The following is a 23,629-nucleotide window of genomic DNA, read 5'->3' as shown; positions in this document are numbered from 1 at the left end:
TTGTTGGTGGTCATTTTATTATATCGTTTCAAGACGCTATCCATTCAGTTGAACTGCTCTTCAAAGTCTTCTTCCATCTCTGACAGTAGTGTAATGTCATGGGCAAATCTCAAAGGTTTTATTTCTTCTTTCTGAACTTTAACTCCTTTTCCAATTTTTTCTTTGGTTTCTTTACTTCTTGCTCAAAGCACATATTGAATAACGTCAGAGATAGGCTACGAACCCGTGTCCCTCCTTTTCTCAGCCACTGTTTCCCTTTAATGCCCTTTAACTATTATGACTGCAGTCTGTTTTCTGTGTAAGTTGTAAATAACCTTTCGCTCCCTATATTTTATCCCTTCTACCCTTAAAACTTCCAGTCAAGATTGTCAAAAGCTTCCTCTAATTCTACAAACGTTGTGAAATTAGGTTTGCCTTTGCTTAAAGTGTCTTGCAACCTAAGTCGTAGGGCTAATATTGCTTAGCGTTTTACTACATTTCTCCAGAATCCACACTGAACTTCCCCAAGGTCGACTTCCATTTTTCTGTAAATAATTCCTGTTAATATTTTGCAACTATGACTTGTTAAACTGATGGTTCACTAGTATTTTCAACTGTCGGCCCCTATCTTTTTTGGAACTGGAATTATTGCAGTCTTCCTGAAGTCTGAAGATATTTCCCCTGTCTCATATGTCTTGCCCAACATGTGGAAAAGTGTTGTCATAGTTGGCTCTCCCTAGTCTATCAGTAGTTCTGAAGGTATGTCGTCTACTCTAGTGCCCTTGTTTCGACTTGACTCCTACAGTGCTCTGTCATATTCTCCTCGCAGTATTATATCCTCCATCTCATCTTCACCTACCTCCTTTTCTACTTTTAAGTTGTTCTCAACAAGTTTATTTCTGTTACATAGAACCTCTATATGTAACCTCCACCTAACCGGTTTCCCTTGATTGCTTCGTACTGGCCTACCCTCTGTGATCTTGAAATTCTTATAGTTGCTTTTCTTTCCTCAAAGGACTCTTCAATTTTCCTATTGACAGTATCCATCTCTTCCTGAGTCACGCTTGTTTCTACTGTCTTGCATTTGCCCTCTAACTATTGCTGCTTAGCCATTTTCCATTTTCTATCAATCTGATTTTTTTAAACGTTTCTATTCTCTTTCGTCTGCTCCATGTGCTACATTTTAATATTTTCTTTTTTCATCAGTTAAAATAAATTAATCCTGTCTGATCCTGGCTTTACCTTTTACTTTTACGAACCTCTACTGCCTTCTCTTAAAGATGCCCATTCGTCTTCTGTTACATTCCTTTCCCCTACTTAATTTCAACATTCCCAACGCTTCCTTTGAAACATTGCGCAACCTCTGGTTTTTTCAATTTACCCAGGCCCCATCTTCTTTTTGCAATTTCTTTACTTCAGAACTAATAAGTTACTGCCAGGAAAAATCTAATAACATCTTACTGTTTAAATATCTGATTCCGAAATCTCTGTAACGTGAGGGTCGTCCACAAAATAAGTTCCGTTTGATTATATAAAACAAACGTGTACAGATAAAGAAAAAATATTTATGGTACAAAAACCTACAACTGTTAAACTACTTTTCTACATAGCTTCCGAAATTTTGTAGACACTTGTCATGGCGTGGCACAAGTTTTTGTATGCGTTCTTCATAGAAGGTTGCTGCCTGTGTATTCAACCATGTGGTAACATGTTGTTTCAGCTCGTCATTTCAGAAACAATTTCACGAATTAGTGACGTGAGATTTGCAGAACTTCCATAGCAAGGGCACTAAGTGTAAACTTACGGTTGTGCTTAATCTTCTCTTCAATTGTGTGAACCAGTTCATCAGTAACGGCAGACGGGCGTCCACTTCGTTCTTCATAGTGCACTTCATCACGTCCTTCATTGAACAGTCTGACCCATCTTCTGACCATTGAATCACTCATAGTATTTTGACCGTAAACCTCGCAGATTTGCCGTTGAATTTCCTTTGGTTTAAATTTCTTTGCATTTAGAAAACGGATCAAAGATCTGATTTCACACGTGGCGGCATTTTCAATTACGGCTGACATTATAAAGAAGCACTACAGAGCACACGTCGGCAGCAGCGATCTGAAAATGGCGTACATGTCTTCTCATTGAGTTAGAGTAACTGCCGCGCATTCTCGGAACTGCGATCGTAGCGCTACCGCGGATAGAAACAGAAACGGAACTCAGTTTGTGGGTGACCCTCGTATCATTAGTTTATCAACGTGAAACCTTCCAGTGTCCCCGTGTCTCTTCCATACACACAACTTTATTTGATGGTTTCAAGCTCTCTTACAACACGAGGAAAACAAAGTCGCAACACCAAGAAGGAGTTGTGTGACGTAAATGGAAGCTGGTAGGCGTGTATCTACATCCGAAATACGATGTCTAGTTAAATTTCACACCGATCGCATAAAAGTAGCGCTACTGTTAAGATGCAAATCAGGTTTGCTTTAGATATACACTGTAACGGTCGTGAGTTGATGTTAGTCAAGAATGCCTTTAAGGCGACAAGGATTCCATTATGAACAGTTCGCTGAGCTTGAACGCGGTGATGTAATACGGCTACAAGAAGCTGTATGTTCCTTCTGCTATATTGCAGGAAGACTTGCCTGGAATGTACACACTGTACATGATTGGTGGCAGCGGTGGTCAAGAGAACGTCCGGTCGAAAGAAGACTGTGCTCCGGACGACGACATGGTACTACCGAGAAGGAAGACCATTGTGTCCGGCGTACGGCTATGTCGCATCGTATGACATCTGCAGCAGCAATCTGAGCAGCTGTTGGCACCACAGTGACACAAAAAACTGCTACAACTCGGTTACTTGAATGACAGCTTCGAGTCAGGCACCATGTAGCGTGCATTCCACTGACACCGAACCTCAGCCATTTGCGATTTCAGTGGTGTCAAGCAACAGCTCGTTGTAGTCCAAGGTGGAGGTCTGTTGTGTTTTCTGATGAAAGCTGGTTCTGCCTCGGTGCCAATGACGGCCGTGTGTTGGTTAGGAGGAGGTCAGATGAGGGGCTGCAACCAGCTTGTCTTCGCGCAAGACACACTGGACCCAAACCGGGGTTATGATCTGGGTTGCAGTTTCATGTCACAACAGGAGTACTCTCGTGGTTATCCCATACCCCTTGAAAATCTGTACGTCAGTCTGGTGATTCGACCTGTTGTGCTGCCATTCATATATAGTACTTCACGGGGTGTTTCCAAAAGGCTCCCGTGCAGCTCATTCTGGCTTTCTTTTTCTTTCTTTTTTTTTCACCCGTCTTCTGATTGGTTTCATGTGACCGATCACGAATACGTATCCTGTGCCAACATTTTCATCTCAGAGTAGCAAATGCGATTTCAGCTTACGTCCTCAACTACACTACTGGCCATTAAAATTGCTACACCAAGAAGAAAAGCAGATGATAAACGGGTATTCATTGGACAAATATATTATACTAGAACTGACGTGTGATTACATTTTCACGCAATTTGGGTGCATAGATCCTGAGAAATCAGTACCCAGAGCAACCACCTCTGGCCGTAATAACGGCCTTGATACGCCTGGGCATTGAGTCAAACAGAGTTTGGATGGCGTGTACAGGTACAGTTGCCCATGCAGCTTCAACACCATACCACAGTTCATCAAGAATAGTGACTGGCCTATTGTGAGGAGCCAGTTGCTCGGCCACCATTGACCAGACGTTTCAAGTGGTGAGAGATCTGGAGAATGTGCTGGCCAGTGCAGCAGTCGAACATTTTCTGTATCCAGAAAGGCCCGTACAGGACCTGCAACATGCGGTCGTGAATTATCCTGCTGAAATGTAGGGTTTCGCAGGGATCGCATGATGGCTAGAGGCACGGGTCGTAACACATCTGAAATGTAACGTCCACTGTTCAAAGTGCCGTCAATGCGAACAAGAGGTGACCGAGAAGTGTAACCAATGGCACACCATGCCATCACGCCGGGTGATATGCCAGTATGGCGATGAGGAATACAGGCTTCCAATGTGCGTTCACCGCGATGTCGCCAAAAACGGATGCGACTATCATGATGCTATAAACAGAGCCTAGATTCATCCGAAAAAATGACGTTTTGTCATTCGTGCACCCAGGTTCGTCGTTGAGTACACCATCACAGGCGCTCTTGTCTGTGATGCAGCGTCAAGGGTAACAGCAGCCATGGTCTCCGAACTGATAGTCCATGCTGCTGCAAACGTCGTCGAACTCTTCGTGCAGATGGTTGTTGTCTTGCAAACGTCCCCATCTGTTGACTCAGGGATCGAGACGTGGCTGCACGATCCGTTACAGCCTTGCCGATAAGATGCCTGTCATCTCGACTGCTAGTGATACGAGGCCGTTGGGATCGTGCACGCCGTTTCGTATTACCCTCCTGAACCCACCGATTCCATATTCTGCTAACAGTCATTGGATCTCGACCAACGCAAGGAGAAATGTTGCGATACGATAAACCTCAATCGCATTAGGCTACAATCCGACCTTTATCAAAGTCGGAAACTTCATGGCACGCATTTCTCCTCCTTACACGAGGCATCACAACAACGTTTCACCAAGCAACGCCGGTGATTGATTGGCTCTGAGCCCTATGGGACTTAACTGCTGAGGTCATCAGTCCCCTAGAACTTAGAACTACTTAAACCTAACTACCCTAAAGACATCACACACATCCATGCCCGAGGCAGGATTCGAACCTGCGACCGTAGCGGTCGCGCGGTTCCAGACTGTAGCAACGCCGGTCAACTGCTGTTTGTGTATGAGAAATCGGTTGGAAACTTTCCTCATGTCAGCACGTTGTAGGTGTCGCCACCGGCACCAGCCTTGTGTGAATGCTCTGAAAAGCTAATCATTTGCATATCACAGCATCTTCTTCCTGTCGGTAAAATTTCGCGTCTGTAGCACGTCATCTTCGTGGTGTATCAATTTTAATGTCCCGTAGTGTATGTGTTGGATGTATTACAATATGTGTCTTTCTCTATAGTTCTTACCCTCTACAGCTCCCTCCAGTACCATGGCAGTTATTATGTGACGTCCTAACAGATGTCCTGTCATCCTGTCCCTTCTTCTTGTCGGTGACTTCCGTATATTCTTTCTCTCGTCGATTCTCCGCAGAACCTCCTCATTCCTTGCTTTATCAGTCTACCTGATTTTCAACATTCTTCCCAAAAGATTCGACTCTCATTTGTTCCGATTTTCCCACACTTCATGCATCCCTTCAATGCAGTGATCCAAACGTACATTTCAGAACTTTATTTCTCAAATTAAGACATATGTATGATACTTTCTTGGAAGGAATACCTTTTTGCCAGTGCTAATCTACTTCTTATATCCTCCTTGCTCCGTTCGTCATGGGTTATTCTGCTGTCCAGGTAGCAGAATTCCTTAACTTCTCGCTGTTCTCATTTCCGCTGCTACTCATTACTATAGTCTTTTTTCGATTTACTCTCAATCCATTTTCTGTACTGATTAGTGTGTTCATTCTCTTCAGCAGATCCTGTACTTCTTCTTTACTTTCTGTCAGGATTGCAACGTCATCAGCGAATCATATCATTGATATCCTTGCACTCTGAATTTTAATCGCACTCTTGGACCTTTCTTTTATTTCCGTAAGTGCAGCTTCGATGTATAGATTGAACAGTAGGGGTGACAGACTACATCCCTGTCTAACACCCTTTTTAATCCGAACACTTCGTTCTTGGTCTTACAGTCTTGTTGTTCCCTCTTGGTTCTTGTACATACTGTATTGTATATTACCCGTCTTTCCCTATAGATTATCATTACTGTTTTAAGGATTTAGAACATATTGCTGCAATGTACATTGTGGAATGTATCCTCCAGGCCGATAAATCCTTTAGTCTTGCTTGCAATATCAATAACGACGTCAGAACTGTCTCTCTGGTACCTTTACCTTCCCTAAAGCCAAACTGGTCATCATCTAACAGATCCCCAATTTTATTTTCTGTTCTTCCGTATATTATTCTTGACAGTAACCTGAATGCATGAACTGTTAAGCGGATTTTGAGGTAATTCTCTCACTTGCCACCTCTTGCAATCTTGGGAATTGTGTGGATGAAGTTTTTCCGAAAGTTTGATGGTATATCGCCAGTCTCATACATTCCACACACCAAAATGAAAAAAAAGTTCAAATGTGTGTGAAATCTTATGGGACTTAACTGCTAAGGTCATCAGTCCCTAAGCTTACACACTACTTAACCTAAATTATCCTAAGGACAAACACACACACCCATGCCCGAAGGAGGACTCGAACCTCTGCCGGGACCAGCCGCACAGTCCATGACTGCAGCGCCTCAGACCGCTCGGCTAATCCCGCGGGGCAGCAAAATGAACAATCGTTTTGTTGCCATTTCTCCCAATGATTTTAGAAATTCCGATGGAATGTTATTAATCAATTCTACCTTATTTAATTTTAAGTCTTTCAAAACTCTTCTGATTCTAGTGCTTGAACCCCTGCCTCTTTCCTATCGGTGCTTATTTCTTCTTCTGTCACGTTACCAGGTAAGTCCTCCGCTCATAAAGACCCTCAGTGAACTCATTCCGCTTATAAGCTCCCTCATCTGCATTTAACGGAGGAATAAGCGATGTACGTAGGTGGCCACCTAGGTTTTTTTTTTTTTTTTTTTTTTTTTTTGATAAATCTAGGTCGAAAGGTAACGATTTCCTAAGAGAAGATATTGTCCCTTCTTTCGACAGTCTTTTTCTAATGAACTAATGCTCTGCCTCTAATGACTTCGATGAGAATTTAATATTCAACGACTTTACAAAGTAAAAAATATAGGGACAATTTAAAAAAGACTTACTGCTCTTCGTGTCTTCAGAATGCACAAATGTAGAATAAGGTCAGTTACATTGGTTAATGCTCCCCTGGTAGCTAGGCATTTGCTTCGTAAACGTTTTATTTTGTTTCTGGACAAGAAAATTATTTGAAACGGTCAGGATAAATTGAACATTCTGTTATTGCACATTAACCTAAGATCTGTGCTCGCATTTAGCACAAACAACGTAAGCAACAAGTTAAGCATCTAACCAGTTCATTACAACAGAAAGAAGCAACACTGTAACGACCCACTCAGAAAGCCATTTCTCCTCCAACGAGCCCACGGCCTGGTATACTGCTGAGGTCTCAGTTACGAGCGTCTATTAATCATCCATAATCGTTCGCGTTTCTCGCCTGCAGAGAAGCATTACCATAGTGAAGCACGACAGCGAGGTCTGATTTTTTTATCAGTGCCTGCTTCAGCGAGCAAGAAAGAGCAGGTCTACAGTTCCGTTCACATTAAAGATGAGTTTATAGTTGTAGTTCTGTTCTTGTGCAGCTTTAGCGGGTAACACACTAACAGTTGTCGTCAAGCTATTTTGCACAAAAGCATGCAAGCCAAAACATTATTACCACTGGCTTAATAGCTTGGTGGTCCATCTTCGGAACTCAGTACAGCATCCATTCTGCATGGTATAGATTCGCCAAGTCCTTCCTAGATTGGCGGAGATATGTGACACCAGATTTTTAAGCGGAGGTCGTGCAGTTTTCGTAAATTACGCGCCGGTGGCGTAAGGACGCGGAACTGACACCCCATATCGTCCCAGACGTGTTTCATTGGGTTTCGATAAGACAATTTGGTGGCCAGGACGTCATATTGAGTTCACTATCATGCTGGAGACGAAAATTTAGTAGTCATGGGTGACTGGAATTCGAGAGTAGGAAAAGGGAGAGAAGGAAACATAATAGGTGAATATGGATTGGGGGTTAGATGTGAAAGAGGAAGCCGTCTGGTAGAATTCTGCACAGAGCATAACTTAATCATAGCTAACATCTGGTTCAAGAATCATAAAAGAAGGCTGTATACATGGAAGAATTCTGGAGATACTAGAAGGTATCAGATAGATTATATAATGGTAAGACAAAGATTTAGGAACCAGGTTTTAAATTGTAAGACATTTCCATGGGCAGATGTGGACTATGATCACAATCTATTGGTTATGAACTGTAGATTAAAACTGAAGAAACTGCAAAAAGGTGGGAATTTAGGAAGATGGGACCTGGATGAACTGACTAAACCAGAGGTTGTACAGAGTTTCAGGGAGAGCATAGGGGAACAATTGACAGGAATGGGGGAAAGAAATACAGTAGAAGAAGAATGGGTGGCTCTGAGAGATGAAGTAGTGAAGGCAGTAAGTAGGTAAGAGAACGAGGGCTGGTAGAAATCCTTGGGTAACAGAAGAAAAAAGGGATGGCTAGAGGACAAATGTAAGGATGTAGAGGCTTATCTCACTAGGGGTAAGATAGATACTGCCTACAGGAAAATTAAAGAGACCTTTGGAGATAAGAGAACCACTTGTACGAACATCAAGAGCTCAGATGGAAACACAGTTCTAAGCAAAGAAGGGAAAGCAGAAATGTGGAAGGAGTATATAGAGGGTCTATACATGGGCGATGTACTTGAGGACAATATTATGGAAATCGATGAGGATGTAGATGAAGATGAAATGGGAGATACGATACTGCGTGAAGAGTTTGACAGAGCACTGAAAGACCTAAGTCGAAACAAGGTCACCGGAGTAGACAAAATTCCATTGGAACTACTGACGGCCTTGGGAGAGCCAGTCCTGACAAAACTCTACCATCTGCTGAGCAAGATGTATGAAACAGGTGAAATACCCTCAGACTTCAAGAAGAATATAATAATTCCAATCCCAAAGAAAGCAGGCGTTGACAGATGTGAAAATTACCGAACAATCAGTTTAATAAGCAACAGCTGCAAAATACTAACACGAATTCTTTACAGACGGATGGAAAAACTAGTAGAAGCCCACCTCAGGGAAGATCAGTTTGGATTCCGTAGAAATACTGGAACACGTGAGGCAATACTGACCTTACGACTTATCTTAGAATAAAGATTAAGGAAAGGAAAATCTACGTTTCTAGCATTTGTAGACTTAGAGAAAGCTTTTGACAGTGTTGACTGGAATACTGTCTTTCAAATTCTAAAGGTGGCACAGGTAAAATACAGGGAGCCAAAGGCTATTTACAATTTGTACAGAAACCAGATGGCAGTTATAAGAGTCGAGGGACATGAAAGGGAAGCAGTGATTGGGAAGGGAGTAAGACAGGGTTGTAGCCTCTCCCCGATGTTATTCAATCTGTATATTGAGCAAGCAGTAAAGGAAACAAAAGACAAATTCGGAGTAGGTATTAAAATCCAGGGAGAAGAAATAAAAACTTTGAGGTTCGCCGATGACATTGTAATTCTGTCAGAGACAGCAAAGGACTTGGAAGAGCAGTTGAATGGAATGGACAGTGTCTTGAAAGGAGGATATAAGATGAACATCAACAAAAGCAAAATGAGGATAATGGAATGTAGTCGAATTCTGTCAGGTGATACGGAGGGAATTAGGTTAGGAAATGAGACACTTAAAGTAGTAAAGGTGTTTTGCTATTTGGGGAGCAAAATAACTGATGATGGTCGAAGTCGAGAAGATATAAAATGTAGACTAGCAATGGCAAGAAAAGCGTTTCTGAAGAAGAGAAATTTGCTAACATCGAGTATAGATTTAAGTGTCAGGAAGTAATTTCTGAAAGTATTTGTATGGAAGTGAAACGTGGACGATAAATAGTTTGGAGAAGAAGAGAATAGAAGCTTTCTAAATGTGGTGCTACAGACGAATGCTGAAGATTAGATGGGTAGGTCACATAACTAATGAGCAAGTATTGAATAGGATTGGGGAGAAGAGAAATTTGTGGCACAACGTGACCAGAAGAAGGGATCGGTTGGTAGGACATGTTCTGAGGCATCAAGGGATCACCAATTTAGTATTGGGGGGTAGCGTGGAGGGTAAAAATCGTAGAGGGAGAACAAGAGTTGAATACACTAAGCAGATTCAGAAGGATGTAGGTTGTAGTAGGTACTGGGAGATGAAGAAGCTTGCACAGGATAGAGTAGCATGGAGAGCTGCATCAAACCAGTCTCAGGGCTGAAGACCTTAACAACAACAACAACAACATTGAGCAAGCCGTAAAGGAAACAAAATAAAAATTCGGAGTAGGTATTAAAATCCATGGAGAAGAAATAAAAACCTTGAGGTTCGCCGATGACATTGTAGTTCTGTCAGAGACAGCAAAGGACTTGGAAGAGCAGTTGAACGGAATGGACAGTGTCTTGAAAGAAGGATATAGGATGAACATCGACAAAAGCAAAATGAGGATAATGGAATGTAGTCGAATTATGTCGGATGATACGGAGGGAATTAGATTAGGAAATAAGACACTTAATGTAGTAAAGGAGTATTGCTATTTGGGGAGCAAAATAACTGATGATGGTCGAAGTCGAGAAGATATAAAATGTAGACTAGCAATGGCAAAATGGTTCAAATGGCTCTGAGCACTATGGGACTCAGCTGCTGAGGTCATTAGTCCCCTAGAACTTAGAACTACTTAAACCTAACTAACCTAAGGACATCACAAACATCCATGCCCGAGGCAGGATTCGAACCTGCGACCGTAGCGGTCTTGCGGTTCCAGACTACAGCGCCTTTAACCGCACGGCCACTTCGGCCGGCCAGCAATGGCAAGAAAAGCGTTTCTGAAGAAGAGAAATTTGCTAACATCGAGTATAGATTTAAGTATCAGAAAGTCGTTTCTGAAAGTATTTGTGTGGAGTGTAGCCATGTATGGAAGTGAAACGTGGACGATAAATAGTTTGGACAAGAAGAATGTGGTGCTACAGAAGAATGCTGAAAATTAGATGGGTGGATCACATAACTAATGAGGAGGTATTGAAGAGAATTGGGGAGAAGAGGAGTTTGTGGCACAACTTCACAAGAAGAAGGGACCGGTTGGTAGGACACGTTCTGTGGCATCAGGGGATCACAGATTTAGTATTTGAGGGTAGCGTGGATGGTAAAAATTGTAGAGGGAGACCAAGAGATGAATACACTAAGCAGATTCAGAAGGATGTAGGTTGCAGTAAGTACTGGGAGATGAAGAAGTTTGCACAGGATATAGTAGCATGGAGAGCTGCACCAAACCAGCCTCAGGACTGAAGACCACAACAACAACATCATACTGGTCAGAGTTCCTTAGGACAATTGTGGGCATTTGACACGGGCGATTATTCTGCTGGAAGACGCCATCGTCTTTGGGGAAGACGTCAAGCTTGAAGGGACGCTGGTTCTCCACAATAATGTGGACGTAGTCTACAGCTGGCATAGCTTCTTCGCTTTCTACCACAGGTGAAAGTCGCCAATGGGATGATTTTGATCTCACTGACCTGCGACCGTGGTGTGATGCATAGCTCCAGCGACCTTCCACTTGGATTACGGCGTATTCTTGCCCGACCTGGTGTAACAAGAAACGTGATTCATCCGACCAGGTGACATGTTTTCATTGATGTACAGCCCAATGCGGAAACACGCTGGAGGCATCTGCTGTGCAGCCCAATTTGCAGCTATGTGACCTGAATGGTGTGCTCTGACAAACTTGTACTCTGTCGTCAAATCTGTCACTGGCTGCAGCCTGTACTGATTTACGGGGAGGGTAAACCTCCGACATTCACACTCTGTTATGAGGCATGGACGTTCCACATCTTGTTGCCATCCTTCAATCAGTTGCCATGGATGCGTTGACAGTAGCATGCGAACACCCTGCCAGCATCGCCATTTCCGATATGCTCGTTCAAGTCGCTAGGGGTCAGAACAATTTGCTCTTCATACGTCACTTAGTGGATTTCTCCATTTGCAGCCCGTATCGTTAATATAAGGATTCCTTATTCGTCTCTACTCCGCTTATATAGTTTCCTAACGACGTCAAGAGCCTGCAACGCCATCAAGAAGCATTAAATCCTGCGGTGGGCGGTGACCTTAATGTTTTCACTCTCAGCGAGTATCATAAAAATGTGTCTTGTTAAATAATTGTTCCATATCTCTATGGAAACCAAAGTAAGTAACTAATTAATCATCGTTGATAGTAAGTAAATGCAGTCACCTTCCTGTCTCTGGAAAGTGTGTGAGATTATGTGGTACAGAACGCAACATGTTTTCGTCGAGAGCCGGATAAGGTCGTTACAAGTAATATAAAGAAAATACTAGGAGATGAAATGACTCTCGTGACACAGCGAGAGTCCATCTAACAGACACGGGGAGTTGAATGTGTCTAACGACCTCGTCATTGACGGGGCGTTAAACAGTAACTCCTCCCCCTCCGGCTAGCAGAGTCCATGAAGTGTTGCTCTGGTTTTAATGGCTCAACTAGGAGAAACTCACTCTTCACTTCACATCCAGTATCTTCCCATGACCTTTAGGCACTCATTGTAAATTGCGTATGTTTTTTTCAGTGAGTAATAATGTAGACGTAAGCTGTACAGAATTTCTTGAGTAGTTTGTGCCTTGTACTCTCAAATCTGTGTGGCTTTTTTGACTTACAAATTCGTATGACTTACAAACCACTGCGTAATGTCTGCTACTATTTACTTATTTATTCGTTCGGCATTTACAAACGCAGTAGTCACATTAAATGCTTAGCGCAGTGGATTAACGGCAATATTATTCTAGCTGTGAACTGAATTACAATATTCTTTTCAAATATTTTTATAATTCTGTACTATACTATCTGACGAAATGTATACGGACAGTTATTAGTGGAGATTAATATGGAGTGTTTCCACCACCATCGTTATGACGGCTTGAACTATGCTGGGTATACTTCCAATGAGGTATCTGAACGTCTATGCAGGAATTACAGTCAGTTCTTCCTTAAGAGCTGAAACCAGAAAAGGTAGTGATGGTTGATGCTGTTGTCTGCAGTGAAGTCGCCTTTCTAACTCATCGCGAAGGTGCTCCATTCAGTTCAAGTTAGAACTCAGAAAAGGCCAGTCTATTAAATGAATGTTATAATTCACAAAGAATTGTCTCAATTGTCTCACTCATACTGCTTTATGAAAGGATACATTGTCATGCCGATACCAACGATCACCACCTCTGCGCTATACAATGCTGTGAAATGTGTGAATAGCCTTTCGCACTCAGCGTTTTTTAAGCGTAACAAGGGAGCACACGAAAAACATTTCCATGACATTATATCACCTCCTCCATACTCTACGTTTATCAGCATTGCGTACTTCAGTTGGACGTCCACTTTAGCTACATGTGATTCTTCAGGCGGACTTGTTGTTGTGGTCTTCAGTCCAGAGACTAGTTTGATTCAGCTCTTCATGCTACTCTATCCTGTGCAAGATTCTGCATCTCCAAGTAACTATTGCACCCTACATCCTTGTGAATCTGCTTGGTGTATTCATCTCTTGCTCTCCCTCTACGATTTTTACCCCCCCCCCCCTCCCCCACGTTGCCTTTCAGTACTAAATTTGTAATCTCTTGATGTCTCAGAACATGTTCTACCAACTGATCCCTTCTTCTGATCAAGTTGTGCCACAAATTTCTCTTCTCCCCAATTCTGTTCAGTACCTCCTCATTAGTTACGTGATCTAGCCATCTAACCCTCAGCATTCTTATGTAGCACCACATTTCGAAAGCTTCTACTCTCTTCTTGTCTAAACTATTTATCGCCCATGTTTCACATCCATACATGGCTACACTCCACACAAATGCTTTTAGAAAAGACTTCCTGACACTTAATTCTATACTCGATGTTAGCAATTTTCTCTTCTTTCGAAACGCTTTCCTTGTCATTGCCAGTCTACATTTTATATCCTCCCTACTTCGACCACCATCAGTTATTTTGCTCCCCAAATAGCAAAACTCCTTTACTACTTTAAGTGTCTCATTTCCTAATGTAATTTCCTCAGCATCACCTGATTTAATCCGACTACTTTCCATTATCGTCGTTTTGCTTTTGTCGATGTTCATCTTATATCCTCCTTTCAAGACACTGTCCATTCCGATCAACTGCTCTTCCAGGTCCTTTGCTGTCTCTGACAGAATTGCAGTGTCATCGGCAAACCTCGATTTTTTTTTCTTCTCTATGGATTTTAATACCTACTCCAAATTTTTCTTTTGTTTCCTTCACTCCTTGCCCAATATACAGATTTAATAACATCAGGGGTGAGCTACAACCCTGTCTCATTTGCTTCTCAATCACTGCCTCCCTTTTGTGCCCCTAGACTCTTATAACTGCCATCTGGTTTCTACACAAATTGTAAATAGCCTTTTTCTCCTTGCATTTTTTTACCCCTGACACCTTTAGAATTTGAAAGAAGGTGTTCCAGTCAACATTTTCAAAAGCTTTCTATAAGTCTAAAATGCTATAAACATAGGTTTGCCTTTACTTAACCTATCTTCCATGAGAAGTCGTAGGGTCAATATTGCCTCACGTGTCCCTATAATTCTACAGAATCCAAACAGATCTTCCCCGAAGTCCACTCCTACCAGTTTTTTTCATTCTTCTGTAAAGAATTCTTATTAGTATTTTACAACCGTGACTTATTAAACTGATGTTTCGTAATTTTCACATCTGTCAGCACCTGTGCTCTTTGGAATTGGAATTATTATATTCTTCTACAAGTCTGAGGGTATTTCGCCTGTCTCATACATCTTGCTCACCAGATGGTAGGGAGTTTTGTCAGGCCTGGCTCTCCCAAGGCTATCAGTCGGACTAGTGAACAATATTCAGCCTCGCTATAGACAAGGCCTAGCGCTAAGGCCCTCAGCGTGGTCGCTCCACAACCCCACGTCGTTCCAGCTGTTTTCGGCAAGATAGCATTGCGTGGCTTTAGTTTCTGTATTTTAGCTTTACATGTGGGTTTTACTTAAAAGTGCGACCTAACTTTACCCACAAGCATTCGGACTTATTCTCATGCCTCTCGGTCCATGCGAAGGCAAACAGAGGAAGGTATACAGTGACACGCAACTATCCATTGAGATGACTCGATGGTTACTGCATTAGAGGGCTACTGGTTCGGCGGTAAAGTTCTAGTATGAATTTCTCATCCTCTGATCATGACTCAGGAGTCTCTTGGTTTACACGAAAGTGCTCAGATGTAAGCTGTGTCGAGTGTGTTATTTCAACGAGACCGCAGTACTGTATCGAAGTGAAGCGCGACAAAAATGGGAAACTTTCCTTTAATAGGGTGTCAGAAGGATTACAGAATGAGCTAAAACTTAAACATAAACATTTAGGATACAACAGGTATCAAAACGCATAATTACACTGACGGATAAAAATCGCAACAACAAAAAATAATTAATTAATATAATGAAATGTCGCGAATACATTTGTCTAGCTAACGTATTTAAGTGAATGACATCGCAAGGTCACAGTCTAATGTGAGCGCGCAAATGTGACATGGTCGGTCGATACATGGACGGTTAATGATGGTTGTGGATGACGCTGGAGTTGACGTCCGATGACGTTTCATATATGCTCGATTGGAGGCAGATCTGGTGATCGAGCAGGCCATGACAACATGTCGATACTCTGCAGAGTATGTTGGGTTACAACAGCGCTAAGTGGGCGAGCAATATCTTGTTTGAAAGCACCCCCTGGAATGCTGTCCGTGAATGGCAGCACAACAGATCGAATCACCAGACTGACGCATAAATTTGCAGTCAGGATTCGTGGGATAACCACGAGAGTGCTCCTGCTGTCATACGAAACTGCTCCCCAGATCATTATCTCCACAGTGTCCAGCGCCCAGACAGGTTGGCTGCAGGCCCTCAACTGGCTTTCTCCTAACCAACACTCGGCCATCACTGACACCGAGGTAGAACCAGCTTTCATCAGGAAACAATTCAGATCTCCAGCGTGCCTTCCAAACAGCTCTCGCTTGAGACCACTGATGTCGCAAATGGCGGTGGTTTGAGGTCAGAGGAATGCACGCTACAAGGCGTCTGGCTCGGAGCTGTCCTTATAGTAACCGATGTGTAACAGATCGTTGTGTCACTGTGATGCCAAGTGCTGCTCAAATTGCGGCTGCAGATGCGGCGGATATGAATACCACTAACTGGCATAGGTATTTGTCGGAAACGCACAAGGCCAACGAAAAAGTGTTGTTCGATATATCTGTTCAATCTCCACGTCTACAGACGTTAAAGTAACCTCTGGCGTGCCACAGGGGAGTGTTATGGGACCATTGCTTTTCACAATATATATAAATGACCTAGTAGATAGTGTCGGAAGTTCCATGCGGCTTTTCGCGGATGATGCTGTAGTATACAGAGAAGTTGCAGCATTAGAAAATTGTAGCGAAATGCTGGAAGATCTGCAGCGGATAGGCACTTGGTGCAGGGAGTGGCAACTGACCATTAACATAGACAAATGTAATGTATTCCGAATACATAGAAAGAAGGATCCTTTATTGTATGATTATATGATAGCGGAACAAACACTGGTAGCAGTTACTTCTGTAAAATATCTGGGAGTATGCGTGCGGGACGATTTGAAGTGGAATGATCATATAAAATTAATTGTTGGTAAGGCGGGTACCAGGATGAGATTCATTGGGAGAGTGCTTAGAAAATGTAGTCCATCAACAAAGGAGATGGCTTACAAAACACTCGTTCGACCTATACTTGAGTATTGCTCATCAGTGTGGGATCCGTACCAGATCGGTCTGACGGAGGAGATAGAGAAGATCCAAAGAAGAGCGGCGCGTTTCGTCACAGGGTTATTTGGTAACCGTGATAGTGTTACGGAGATGTTTAATAAACTCAAGTGGCAGACTCTGCAAGAGAGGCGCTCTGCATCGCGGTGTAGCTTGCTCGCCAGGTTTCGAGAGGGTGCGTTTCTGGATGAGGTATCGAATATATTGCTTCCCCCTACTTATACCTCCCGAGGAGATCACGAATGTAAAATTAGAGAGATTCGAGCGCGCACGGAGGCTATCCGGCAGTCGTTCTTCCCGCGAACCATACGCGACTGGAACAGGAAAGGGAGGTAATGACAGTGGCACGTAAAGTGCCCTCCGCCACACACCGTTGGGTGGCTTGCGGAGTATAAATGTAGATGTAGATGTAGACCACGACTTTACTGGTGAGATCGACAGCTGGCTACAAGTTTCTTCCAGCTCGCATGCGACAGAGACTGACCTGCACGGTGTGGTCCATGCTGTTGACGATGCGGATGACGCGGCCGGAGGAGGGCTTGCCGTTGCTGTTGGTGGCGGGGGTGGGCACGTCCCCGTCGGCGAGGCTGGCCTTGCGGCTGAGCGGCTGTGCCGGCTTGCTGGCCCAGCCGCCCCCGCCGCCGCCGCCGCCGGGGCCCGGCCCGTTGCTCGCCGCGTACCACGCCGCGCTCTTCTTGCCGTAGCTCGCCGACTGCACACAAGATACAAACGAGGCGCCGTCAGCAACACCAGACCCCACATAATTAAACTGTCTTAACTGCGAATTCGGCGGAAGCAATACAACTGCGACGCCTGTCTGAACCAACAGCGAAATGGAATAGAACATAAGCACGTCTGGTCAGACAGCTATAGGCTAATATCAACAGCAGCAGAGAATGCTGTTACTGAAGTAGGATTCTTTATGAACACGGAAGTAAGGCAGAGAATGTGTTACTGTCAAACGTCAAAAACTGGTCACAGATGAATCATCGAAACAGGAAGAGGCTGTACTGGACTGCGAACAAGAAAGCAAAATAGAAACAGTGAACGGTGCAGAAACAACAAGTTCAATATAGAGCTACCTATATCACCAAAAGCGCCGTAAGCGATCACGGTGTTGGACTACAAAGCGTGCGATCCATGTTCAAACCTCGCTCGTGCCAATTTTTCCCCCCCTTTTCGCTTTATTCAAATTTGTATCTGTGTCGTGGAGTAACGTCCGTTTGCAACAGTAAGGTGTAAGGGTGAGACCTATAATAACAGTTAATTCTGCACAGCTACTCTATTATCAGCCGAAAGGAAGTGGTTTTCGAATGCGAACCGCAGACCTTTGATGATAAGGTGGCAAGTCAACCGAATCGTCCATCGGAAAACACGTCTGGTGTGTCATACACGGCATTAGTGACAGTACGTGTGCCATATGATAGGAATCTCTTATCGACGCACTTAATTTGCATGCCTGATAACTGTGTTATAAAAATGGTTCAAATGGCTCTGAGCACTATGCTTCTTAACTTCTGAGGTCATCAGTCGCCTAGAACTTAGAACTAATTGAACCTAACTAACCAAAGGACATCACACACATCCATGCCAGAGGCAGGATTCGAACCTGCGACAGTAGCAGCAACGCTGTTCCGGACTGAAGCGCCTAGAACCGCTCGGGCACAGTGGCCGGCTCACAGTTCATCACCTTTACTTGCTACGGTAACGTATTCTTACACATGACGAGAGTTTTGAACACGGCTCGTCCACTTCGCGTCCAACATCATGATCACGTACCCACAACGCATTTCCTGTGCTGTAACTGGCAGCTTGTTATTGCACTTGGGCCGCTCACTGTTTCGATTTCGCTTCTTTTTTCACAGTTCAATACACCTTCTTCCTGTTTTCATGCTTGATCTGTGTTCAGTTTTTGACGGGCTCTCCATTGGGCCACCTTACCAATAAATCTGAGGGGGGGGGGGTTGGGGGGGGGGTGCAGTGCGATTGGGAGTTGCCCTTGTGAGCAGAATCGACAGGAAACCAATGCCAACAGCAGTAGTTCAGGTATAAATGCCGACGTCACAAGGAGAAAATGAGGAGATCAAGTACACGAGGATACTGAACGAGTAAATCAGTATATAAATGGACATCATAATCTAAAAATCCTGGGGAACTAGAACGCCTTAGTAGGGGAAAGAATAGATGAAAGAAATATTTGTATCTCATTGTCTTGGTTATGAGGCGATTGTAATTAGTTATTTAGCTTGATTTTAGCAACAGTGTTGTTTTGTTGAAATGTAATGAGTTCCCTCCAACAATAGTACATATAAGTTTGCCAATAATTAGCTTAATGTCGTTCTGTGTCAATGTAGCGTGTGTCATATAGTAAATTCTTTTATTCTTTGTTTTCAGTTCACTCCGCGTTTTAGAAGTTGACGTTTGAAATGAGTTCCCGATAAACCATGTGCACTATTTGTTTTCCTCTGCTCGTTTGAGACTACATCGTGTTCAGTTTTGATTCTTCTGTTATGTTCTGTGCACATGAGACGAAACATCCGGGTGCTGACAGTTTAGGACTCTGTACATACGTCTTTAAAGTTCGTTGTTGAACTGTTTTTTACATTCGTAAGTGTCCCTGATTTCCTTCATTTATGATAACGAAGGCAGAGTTCGGTGACTGTCTGTTAAATTACTTGAAGTACAACAACCATCCACTTTTTACAGAATTTTATTAATGCGAAGATTCGTGTCGTATTTTTAAACCAACTTCATTGGCGTAATACGTTTACATTTTCATCAATACTATGTTTTTTATCGAGTTCATTTTGAACACTGAATCTGCCTGTCATTTCGTAACTTATAGCTCCTTGTTTCGTATTGATATAAATAACACACACACACACACACACACACACACACACACACACACGCACGCACGCACACTTTTAGCTTCACTGATGCACTGATATAGCGCAGAATTCACAATGCTAGTAGTTTTTGTGCTTTTAAGTTGGTTGATGCATATAAAGTCAGCCATCACGATTTTGCGTCTTCACCCATAAAGGTTAATGTTTAACGTCGAATATTCATCACATTAACTCTTCTGTAAAGTAATCAGACGTTCGGAACTTTTTTATACAGAGGAGTTCGATTCTTAAAAGAATCGGATGTTGGGTTACTATTAGGGAAGATCGGACGAAGAGCGACGCTTTATGTCACGGTTTCGTTTAGTAAATGAGGAAACGTGGAGTAGATGCTCATCAAAGTCGAGGTGATGTCTGTGGCAAAACACTGGGCTCGTATTCGGTAGGGTAGCGGTTGAAATATCAATTAGGCCATCCAGATTTACGAGGGCATCCTGAGAAGTAACGCCTCCGCATTTTTTATGTGAAAACTCTTCAAAACAAACGTTATTGAAACTCTACATCTTTATTCTTATGTCTCCATATTTATTTCTCAACATAGTTATCCTGGCGACGAACACATTTCTCCCAACGAGAGACCAGTTTGTTGATGCCTTCACTGTACGATGTTTGACTTCATTGACAGACCCGAAACTTCAAAATCGGATGGTGACAAGTCAAACTGTAAGGAGGATAATCGGTGACAGTGAACTCAAGGTGTCGCATTGTTGCAGATGTCGCGGCGCTCATGTGCGATCTGGTATTGTTACGCTGAAGCAGAGGGTGCTCCATATGTGGACGAAATCTTCGAAGTCGAAACTCGACCACAGCACGCTGTTTCTTACCCACAGACATAGTTACGTCATACATCGCCATGTTACATGCCGCACTTCGGCGCCCCTCTGGTGGCAGAGGGCTACAAATATGTGGATATGAAGGATAAAGATGTAAAATAATAATAACGTTTGTTTTATTTAAAGAGCTTGAAGAGTTTTCACATAAATTCAGTGGCAGTACTTCTCAGCACGCCCTGATAGCATTCCCAAGGTTTCATTAAACCCTTAAGGCATATGCCAGGTTTGTTCCATCGCTAGGGCACTACCAATTTACTTCCCCAGTCTTCGCCTATCGTAGTTTCCGTTGCCAATGACGTTATCGTCGGTGGAAAGCTTAACCGCAATCTTGCTTTTTCTGGTAGCAGATGCCACAAGAGAGGCCCTTGTGCGTCATGGTGAGGACTATAAAACGGCTCACCGACAGTCGTTCTTCTTGCCTACCAATCGCGGACGAAACTGGAAGAAAGCGGAAAGGAGAGTAGCATTTGTTTCTTTTATTCCACCCTATGATCACAAAAACTGTCCTCAGGTTATCGATTTCGAATAGTGGCGATCATCTTGAGATCCCTTTAAAACACAGTGTTGATATAATTAAGCGAAAATGTCAACATCAAGAGATATAAACAACATTAGCTCTCATGACGATGCCACTCTCGTTTTATTCTATCAGAATATGTTTTAAACGTATCTTAAGACGGTCACCGTTGACCTATATCGATCGTCTGCGGACAGTTGTTGTGTTTAGAGGCTGGAATAAAAGAAACAAATTCTACACTTTCCGGATTATTTTATTTTATTTTTTTCGTGACTATGTCACAACTTGGTAACGGAAAATGATTGCGGTACTAGAAGAGAGAATTGTTACGACTTATGAGAGGAGAAACGGAAAAAATGTTTTATTTTATGGACAATTTCTATATTTTTTAGCCAGTTTCGATGTTTTTACTATCAGTTGTGGTGTTTCTTTTACTATATTTGGCGTTATTTTTTTGTCAGTTTTGGTATTATTTTCCGATCTCTTATTTTTGATGTAGCACAGGTACCGTACTTTTGTCTTATTTCATTGTTCTTCAGTGTTTCTGAAAATAAATTTGATCCTATCAATTACATTGTATTTATTGACGCCACATTATTCAATATATTAGTTATATTAAATCTATTATATCTAATAAATTAAAGAAAGTTTTCCTAAAGCAGCACTGTCCGAAAATCAAAGTTCTCTTGTGAGACATTGTGCCGCCATTCCATCAACACCTCGTTTTACTGTGAAACAAGCTGCCTGTAGTTTAAAACTGAATACTGAAGACAAAGTGCATTCTTCATGACATCAGACATTTAACTATGTTCGTATATCATTCATCCTGTTGGCTTGGAAAGTTGCTTTCCTATTAGATTATAAATGTTATTGCAACTCTTCAGGAAATCTTACGCGACTAACACTCGCCATTCCACTAGGTACATGGTGACTCTTCGCCATGGCAGCGTTAAGAAAGTTCACTATCATCCCATGGTTGAAACAAGAACTTAGAGCTATGAAAGCAGATTACATGGATCTGAGGCAATACGAGTTTTTAGCCTGATATGATCTTGCAAACCAATGAATTTAATGTTTTCTTCACCTTTACCTCAAGTACTCGTCCCTCCAGATTTCTCAAAAGCTTGAGCTTTTCGTCACCTAAAATTTACTTTCCTACAATAATGTGGCAATCCTTACTAGTCTGGAATACAGGTAATTTTTTTAGCCAGCAACACCACATTTCCTGGTATTTTTTCGTAACAAATCGAACGCGATTTGGGGAATCTTTGATGCAATGCCTCAGTTAAATAGTAAATTTTTCATGGCAGGCAAGTATAAATACGAAAATGAGGAAATACGGTACATCAATAACTTTACAAATACGTAAATCAGCATGGTAGCCCCTCGCTTTGCTTACAACAACCAATCAGAGCACAGGGCACGTGATGCAATTCAAATTGTCTATGGCGATAAAAAATAAGACAGACTCTGAGAATCTATCTTTCAATGTACACTGAAGTACCAAAGAAACTGGTATAGGCATGCGTATTCTAATACAGAGGTATGTAAAGAAGCAGAATACGGCGCTGCGGTCGGCAACGTTTATACATGACAACAAGTGTCTGGAGCAGTCCTTAGATCGATTACTGCTGCTAGAATGGCAGTTTATCAAGATTTAAGCGAGTTTGAAGTGATAGTTGGCGCACGAGCGACGGGACACAGCACCTCCGAGGTACCGATCTGGGGATTTTCCCGAACGACCATTTCACGAGCGTACCGTGAATATCAGGAAGCCGGAAAATCATTAAATCTCCGACATCGCTGCGGCCGGAAATAGATCCTGCTAGAACAGGACCAACGATGACTGAAGAGAAACATTCAATTCAACGTTACAGAAGTGCAAGCCTTCTGCAAATTGCTGCAGATTTCATTGTTGGGTCATCAACAACTGTCAGCATGCGAACCATTCAACGAAATATCATCGACATGGGCTTTCGGAGCCGAAAGCCCACTCGTTCACCGTTGATGACTGCACAACAAAAAGCCTTACGCCTCGCCTGGGCCCGTCAACATCGACATTGTACTGTTGATAACTGGAAACATGTTGCCTGGTCGGACGAGTCACTTTTCACATAGCATCGAGAGCATGGACGTGTATAGGTGTGGAGAGAACCTCATGAATCCATGGACCCTGCATGTCAACAGGGGACTGTTCAAGCTGGTGGAGGCTCTGTATTGGGGTGGGGCCTGTGCAGTTGGTGTGAATGGGATCCCTGATACGTCGGGATACGACTCTGACAGGTGACACGTCGGTAAGCATCCCGTCTGATCATCTGAATCTATTCATGTCCATTGTGCATTCCGACACGCAATTCCAGCAGGACAATGCGACACCCCACACATCCAGAATTGCTACAGAGTGGCTCCAAGAACACTCTTCTGAGTTTAAACACTTCCGCTGGCCAAGAATCTCCCCATATGTGGGATGCCTCCCACCGTACTGTTCAGAAGAGATCTCCACTCCCTCGTACTCTTACGGACTAATGGACAGCCCTGCAGGTTTCATGGTGTCAGTTCCCTCCAGCACTACTTTAGACATTAGTCGAGTTCATGCCTTGTTGTGCTGCGGCACTTCTGCGGGCTCGCGGGGGCCCTACACGATATTAGGCAGGTGTACCAATTTCTTTGGCTCTTCAGTCTAAATTCAATATTATTTTTGGTATTTTGTGAATGAAATTTGAGTTGATGGCGTGGTCTGTTGCTTAGACAAAAGCCTAGGTTAGTATGAAATATGATTAGACTCAATGTTCC

The 23,629-nt window shown here is 42.9% G+C and overlaps 1 protein-coding gene across 1 annotated transcript in view; it reads right to left on the bottom strand.

Annotated features, from left to right (window-relative positions):
• LOC126475349 (echinoderm microtubule-associated protein-like CG42247) overlaps positions 1-23,629 on the bottom strand; it is a 335,583-nt gene that overhangs the window by 285,867 nt on the left and 26,087 nt on the right. Inside the window, exon 2 of the mRNA XM_050103159.1 lies at positions 17,065-17,292. Within this exon, the coding sequence (XP_049959116.1) occupies positions 17,065-17,292 (228 nt within the window). The remainder of the gene's footprint in view (positions 1-17,064; positions 17,293-23,629) is intronic.

This window comes from Schistocerca serialis, chromosome 4 (assembly GCF_023864345.2).
Source record: "Schistocerca serialis cubense isolate TAMUIC-IGC-003099 chromosome 4, iqSchSeri2.2, whole genome shotgun sequence".
Taxonomy (NCBI): domain Eukaryota; kingdom Metazoa; phylum Arthropoda; class Insecta; order Orthoptera; family Acrididae; genus Schistocerca; species Schistocerca serialis.
The sequence above is the reverse complement of the archived record's forward strand: the minus strand, read 5'-3'. Positions and strand labels throughout refer to the sequence as shown.